The sequence below is a fragment of the Antrostomus carolinensis genome, unplaced genomic scaffold, assembly GCF_000700745.2.
Source record: "Antrostomus carolinensis isolate BGI_N321 unplaced genomic scaffold, ASM70074v2 Scaffold55991, whole genome shotgun sequence".
NCBI lineage: Eukaryota > Metazoa > Chordata > Aves > Caprimulgiformes > Caprimulgidae > Antrostomus > Antrostomus carolinensis.
This window is the reverse complement of record NW_010293149.1, coordinates 1-7,353: the sequence shown is the minus strand read 5'-3', so window position 1 is coordinate 7,353 and position 7,353 is coordinate 1. Positions and strand designations below refer to the sequence as shown.

The 7,353-nt window shown below is 39.7% G+C and overlaps 1 protein-coding gene across 1 annotated transcript; it reads left to right on the top strand.

Moving 5' to 3' along the window:
• Nucleotides 1-242: 242 nt before the first annotated feature.
• LOC104519927 (ORM1-like protein 1) lies at nt 243-6,069 on the top strand. Its single transcript, XM_010177159.1, has 4 exons — nt 243-289; nt 1,349-1,529; nt 3,974-4,125; nt 5,609-6,069. Exons 2-4 carry the CDS (start codon nt 1,356-1,358, stop codon nt 5,742-5,744), a joined length of 462 nt encoding a protein of 153 aa, XP_010175461.1. The 5' UTR covers nt 243-289; nt 1,349-1,355; the 3' UTR covers nt 5,745-6,069.
• Nucleotides 6,070-7,353: the final 1,284 nt, after the last annotated feature.

Genomic DNA, 7,353 nt, shown 5'->3' with positions numbered 1-7,353 from the left:
GGCGGGAGGAGGTCTGCCGGGGAAGCGGCTCACCGGGGAGGCCCCGACTGCTGTGGGCGGGGTGACCTGCGCCGGGTCTGCGGGCACAGCGTCCCGCTTCCCCCCTGCGATGGGAGAGAACACACGGGGGCACAGCGACCTGGGAGAAGGTGCCGGTCTGATCGGGCCAGAAACGTGAGGGAGAAGCAGGAGGAGGCGGTGGGGTCTGTCGGGAGGTGGGTCCGGGGCTCGCCCAGCTGCGCTGCTGCGTCCCGGGGCGGGAGGAACCATCTCACCTCACCCATCTCCGGTGATGTGTTCCCTGCACCTGCACCTTTTGGGACACTTTGCCACAGGTATTGATTAAAATCAGCATTGCCCGGTTCGGTTTCAGGCTCCTCACATCTGTTTTTATTCTACAGCCTACTGTTAATAGTGCGGAATACTTGGGTATTAACAGTGCTCTACAGCGCTAACTGAGCGTAAGAAACTCGCTTCCTACCAAAAGCAGACTATTTTTGCTGGTTAAATAATGCTTTTGTAGACTAGTTTAGGAGAAAGTTAAAAAAAGTCTCCATCCTAGTCCCATAAATTAATATACATAGTCTTACAGATCACTTGAGTATGAAGTATGCAATGAGGTTTTTTTAATTATCACTACCAATTGTAGTACAACAGGACAAGAGTGTCACCTCCAGTAAGTTCTGTCAATCTCCTGAAGAAATCGGCATTATAAGATTGTTCTGTGTATCTCTGCATATGTCTGTCACTTGGAAAACTTCTGAACCCCGTCGGCTAATTTCAGCAAGATTTGAAAGACAGAAACGTCTGTCTGAAAACTAACAGATGGGGAGAGGAGGAAGATCTGAAATCTATGCTCTGCTGCAAGAAAAGCAGGCATAAAATAGCCTTTATTTGTTCTTTCTAGCAGTAGGTGGCTGGGCAATTGGTACATGCAAAATTCTCCATTAGCTATTACACGAGTGAGAAACAGGAGGAAAATTGTCTGATATGAGAAGTGGATGGAGAAAGGAATTTAGAGGACAGAAGTTACAGAGCTTGATTTCTTACAGGATTGCAACTTCAGCTTCAACAGCACAGCTTACTATTTTTTTTTTAATGTCCCATGTGTAGCAGGCTTGTGGGTTTTATTTGTTTGGTTGGTTTTGTGGTTTTTTTTTTAAAAAAAGGTTCCCAACATCCCCTTTGTATTGACTTCTCTCTAAACCATACATTGAAGGTCTTGAGGTATATCTTCACTTATGCACTGTGTTCCTTCCAAACAGCATTTTCCCAGATTTGAAAATTGCATATGTTAAGTGCTTCTCTATAACAGTAGTCTCAATCTTCAAACAGTTCTTTTTTATAGGGTAAAAATGAACGTCGGAGTTGCCCACAGCGAGGTAAATCCAAACACGCGGGTGATGAACAGTCGTGGAATGTGGCTGACGTACGCGCTCGGGGTCGGCATGCTGCACATTGTCTTGCTCAGCATTCCTTTCTTTAGTGTCCCTGTCGCCTGGACTTTAACAAATGTGATTCACAACCTGGTAAGTACCCCCTCTTGTAACAAAATTTGAAAAGTTGTTCATATATATTTATTTTTGTAGCAGGAAAAGAGAAGAATAGCCAGGCTGTACAGATAGTGGAATCCAGCTAGCCAGAACACCGCCTCTGCTTGGCTTATCCACTATTAAATGCATTGGCTCTTTTTGGGAGGAGGAGTGATACATGATCACGTTGGGCTTATTAAGCACAAAAGACGTGAAATATTCCTTAGATATTTTATGTATTATTTTAAAAAGTATTTAATTAAGCTACAATCTTGCAAACATAAAATCATCATGCCAATCGACTTTTACAGTGTTTTGTATATTATTAGAGAGCTGTGCTGAATCCATAAAATATATTATGTTCTCAGTGCTTTGATATTATCTACTAATGTTTCTACATAGATCTGTTAGTATCCCAGAATGTTTAATTTTAGCGTTTTACCTGTTTCCTTGGACAGAAACATTTGTGTTCTTTCTCCTCTTGCTTTGATTTCTGGTCAAGCTAGATAAATTTTAGCTCAGAATGACTTCAGCATACAACTTTGTCACTATACATGACATAAGAAAAACCTTATTTCAAAGCAGTGGGGAAAACTGGACCTTGACCCAGGTCCTGAAACTATTTGTTATTCAGTGGATTACGATTTGCATGATGACTTTTGTATGCAAAAGGATTCAGAAGCTGAAGACCTTAAGAATCTTTCTGCCTTCTCTACCCAGGATGCTATACTTTTGTTGTAATTATTTAAAGCAATGCAAGTATGTATATTGGTCCTGCCAGGCTTAGATAAAAGAGGGCCATAATCCAGCAGTTTACATCATACTTGAGGTTTGCTAACTCAGCTTTCTAAGAGTAACAGCAAAGAAGTCTTGACAAAAAGATAGCTGTTTCTTCCTTTTTTGGGAAAAAGATAGTTCACTTCCAACACTGAGGTTCGGTAATATCCTCTAGAATCCTGCAAAAAATATATTTTTTTTTTTAATTCAAGCTTTTAATTTTTGTAGCTAGATTTAAAACTAATAGTGGGATTGAAAGCATCATTAGAGAATTTTGTGTGTTACCTTTGACAGCACCAGACATGCCTGACTTCAGAAGATGTTGGCAGAGACAAGTAATATTAAATATTTCCCAAATGCCTTACTGAATTCATTGCAAGCAGCTATAATGACAACAGGCATGAGAGCATGTACTGGCAAGCAGTTTTCTGGTGAACACTAGAAGATGAGTATAAAGTGTACTTTGGATATTTCAGCATTTAAATGGCACTTTTTTGAAAACAAATCCTTGAATTGTTGACAAACAAAAAAATCTTGTATTAGCACTAATGGAAAACTCTGAGCTGACTGAGAAAGCATTTTCTGGTGGTCCATTCTGCAAGTACCAGTGCAAAATAAAATGTGTAGTAAGCATTGGGATCTGTCCTAAAAGTGCCTTTTTGGTTAAGTTATTAAAACTGAGATGCTGCAAAAAGCATGAATTGAAGAATTAGTTAAGCAAATTAATTCTCTTAGGCTAATAGGCCTCTGGTCAGGGGGCTGTTCCAAAAGATAGCGGAAGATGACATGAAGTGACTTGTTCAACTTTCACCTCCTTCATAAGAATTCAGAATAAATGTGGTTTGTCTATATAAAGCTTTCTGTAACAATTTCTGTATGTGCAGAAGAAATTAATGCACCTGAAAGAAAGAAAACAGAAGTTTTTGATATTTGCTGATAGAGACTCTTGCTTGGAGTTGGTGTTTTCTCTTTGATAGAAAACAAGGGTTCGTTAAAACTGGAAGAGGGTGGACTCCCTGTCTGATTGATCTTTGGGGCCAAATTGGTCTTTCAGAACAGACCAGACATGACATGCTCCCATCAGATAGAAACAACAGCAAAGAACAGTCCGGTGTGGTTAAGGAGAAACAGCGAAGAGATGGACAGATGATATTTAACCAGTTGCTGGTAGTCAGCTTCTAAGTATTTGAAGCTGGTGGGGGGCTGAGAAAACTTTCCAAACTTCTTGTAATATTGCCAGTATTTGTAGATAGATTTTTTGCTTTGTGCAGACTCTACCTCATAACTCAGATTTAACACTGTCTTAGGAAAACGGTAATATAAATTGGCAGCCCTAAACTTGTGACAGCACTTGTTAAAATTCTCTTGATTTCATGCAATTTTTACCATCTAATGTAGATGACAAGGCAGTGGATCAGATGTCACATAGACTTTGGCTTTAATTCTGACTGTGTGACTGCACAGCCATGGGTAAATCACTTCTTGTCTCTTCCTTCCTCTTCTATAATTTGTCATTACAGGCTAGCAGCTCTTCTGGGTGAGAATTCATTTACTCTCTCTCCTGTTTTTTTGTTTGTTTTTTTTTTACAATGCATTGAACAATGTAACAATTACAAAAAAATACAGCTAAAAGCACCGCTGAATTCACTTTTTGTTTTCCCCAGGGAATGTATGTGTTTTTGCATGCAGTAAAAGGAACTCCTTTTGAAACACCTGATCAGGGGAAAGCTAGGCTGCTAACACACTGGGAACAACTGGATTATGGAGTACAGTTTACATCTTCAAGAAAATTCTTCACCATCTCTCCTATAATTCTGTAAGTTCAAAGCCATATTATGGATTAATTGATTCATAAAACTATGATTTCAAAAGCTGCAACCAAAAGAATTGCAATTTACATTCTAAAAGCATTTTCTCTCTTTTTTTGCTTGTTTGTTTCTACATCACAGAGGTAGAGAGTACATGTTTACAGGCCATATAATCAATAATCTTCCTGCAGCTTTCAACACTCTTGATTCACATACTGAAGTTGAAGTTTGTAAACAGTTATTAATGGGGCAGGTTTTAAAGATTAAGAAACGTTATGAGGAAAAGTTAGTTAACTCTTGAAGTTCTCTAAGAGATTGTGAAGTCATAAATATTGAAAATCTCCACTATTTGCCTTTAGCGCATGCACGTGACGGCATTTATTAACCATTTTGCAACTTGTGAGTTCTGAGGAGTGCAGTGTTCCTCAGGGAATGGGGTCCAGGATTTTGTATGTGGGTTTTGCTTTGTACAGATTGTCTTCTGTTTACACTAGTTATGTAAATAGATGAGAAATTCTACACCGCCTGTCTCTGTTGACAAAAGTATGGTTGTGTAACTAAAGGAAATCAGATACATATTTAATATCCAACTCTAAAAAGTCTTTCTTTTTTTTCCCTTAAGGAAGTTGTCTACTTGCATGGCGGGGGGACTAGGGGAGGAAAGATCCCGCATTGTGTTTAGAAAGTTGGTTCACAATGGATAGAAACAAAAAATACATATAACTCCTCAAAAAAACCCTCTCTTTCCTTCAGAGATAGCTTCCCACTTTCCAGTGGGAATTTTGTATTCCTAACAGTGTATGCTTCTCTTCATGCACTAATGTGTATGTAGCTGAATAAACAGCTCCATTATGTTGGGAAAAACCCCAAAACCCAGCAATCCAATAGCCTAATTTCTGTGACTAGTTTTTGCAAAGAATGAGATGAAATTATTGGCTCGAAGTGTAAAGAAGTTGGTAGTGAATTGGGTTTTCTGAGGCACATTTCCTTATTTTTCCAGTTGAACAGGTTGTGGACTAGCTTAAGAGAAAAATGTGCTGGGAACGTCTGCCAGATGGGAAGCATTTTATAATCACACTAGTCACACTTGTGCTCAGCATAAATGATATTTGCACTGAAAAATGTCAAATGCTTTGTCACTGAGCCTGCTAGGGTAGCAGAACTGCGAGCATTTTGACACCATTTAAAACCTGTACCACAAATCAGACTGCTGAAGTCAGAGACTCCAACTTGAGGGCAGGGAGAAGTGCTGGAGGAAAATACTAGCTGAGAGTTGCTTTTTAGCACCTTGAGAAGTATGGGAAGAAGAGACTTAGTCCATAATTTTGCTGTAGATATTCTAGAACCTCAGGTGAGATATTTAATACAGGAATAGATGGGTTGTTTAGCAGTAAAATATGACTGGTTACTCAAGCACTTTTTTCAACTATGCTTTGTTTATTTTACAGACAGGGGTGTTACCAGCTAAGCTTGCTCCCTTTTCTCCTGCAGGTACTTCCTGGCGAGTTTTTACACAAAGTATGATCCAACACACTTTATTCTCAACACAACCTCTCTCCTGACCGTGCTTATCCCCAAGCTCCCACAGTTGCATGGCGTTCGAATCTTTGGCATCAATAAATATTAAGCAGAAGGTTTGATACTGACCGGGCCGACGTGGCTACTGCTGCTCCCCAGGCGAAGGAAACGAGTAGTCTGCTGGGCCGTGTATCTGATCGTATTCAAAGAGAGATGCTTTTACATCTGAGATACAATTCCTACTTCCTGCAGCATTGTCTGGGATGAAAGCTGAGTTTATAAGAAGATGCCTTCAAATACTTGAGTGTGAATCGGAAACCTCTAGAAGAAAGATTTCTATGAAGAACTGGGCAGGCCCAGCTCTTAAGAGTAATCCCCCCTAGGACTGCATGTGTGCCTGGCTGATGAAGGTGACTTGTAAGGAAGATGCGAGTAACTGTTGAAATGGAGAGTAACGTTTCACAAATACCCAGTCAACCATAACGCAAATGGTGACATATAAATCCAGGATCCTCAATGCTAAGGACTGGTGAGGCTGTGTTTGTAGGTTAAGTGAAAGTAGCTAGTTTCTGCTGTATGGATTGTAGGTGGTTGTGCTTGTTATTGCATTATAAAAGTTTGTCTCACAGTAAATACTGTGACAGCTAGCATAAACTGGTGGTGTAATTCATGCCTTCTCTGTTCTTGTGGGGTTTTTTGTCACAGAGACTGAAGAAAGTCCTTTACTGTCAGCTCAGGGGATTTCTACATCAACTTGACTGCTCAGTTTGTCTATGCTTTTACAAGTTGCTACTGTTGTGTTTATTTCATTTTGCTTACCAGGATGCTGACTTCTGTGTGTAAATGGGACATCCTGAAAAAACAAAATTTCTTTTAAAGTGTGGAATTTTGACCATTATCTCTGATACTTGAGTGATGGATTATTTTTCAGTAGTTGAGAGGACTATAATGGTGGGAGATAGGGTTGCTGCTGTTGTAGGAGGAGCAGCCCTATTTTAGAGCAACAATGTCAGAACATGTAAGAGAAACTCTTGTGTAGGTTGTAAGTTGGAATAGAAGCTGAACTAGAAGTAGGTGAATAGGCAAATCACATGGACTAACTGTATGCTTTTGCAGAAAAAGGTATAAATAATTTGCATGTCTTGGAAATGTGAAGGAACGCTGTGTTTTTAGGGGTACCATGTAGGACAGAGTAATCTTGTATATAAGCAACTCTGGAACTGGAGTGAAGGAGGTACATCTAGAGCTCTCAGCACTTATTTCTCTATCTTGGAAAAAGGATGAATTTTGAAGTCTACCATATGTCTGCCAGTCAAAACTGGCTCAGATTTAATATAAGACTCTATTTAAGACTTGATTTACATTTTGGTTGCAGTGATAGTCCGTGAGCTGGGAAAAAAAAATAAAAAAGCAAAACAAACAAACAAAAAAAATCCAAAGCCCACAATGGCATACTTGTTACTGCTGAGAGAATTCTCTGGCTATTCACTTTATCGATAAAGATGCTCTTAAAAAGAAAGAAAATTAGTTATGCATATTTCTTTTTTGTTTTTAGCAACTGGAAGCAATTAATCCTCTGTGTTAATTGTGCAGAAGGTGATAGCTGGGTAGATTTTAAATAGTGACCAGCGCGAGGCTGTGCTAGCTCTTAGAAAATCACCGTTTTGTGTACGAGGGACGAGGATTTGGGGCAGCGCGCTGGGTGGCACCGGGACCCC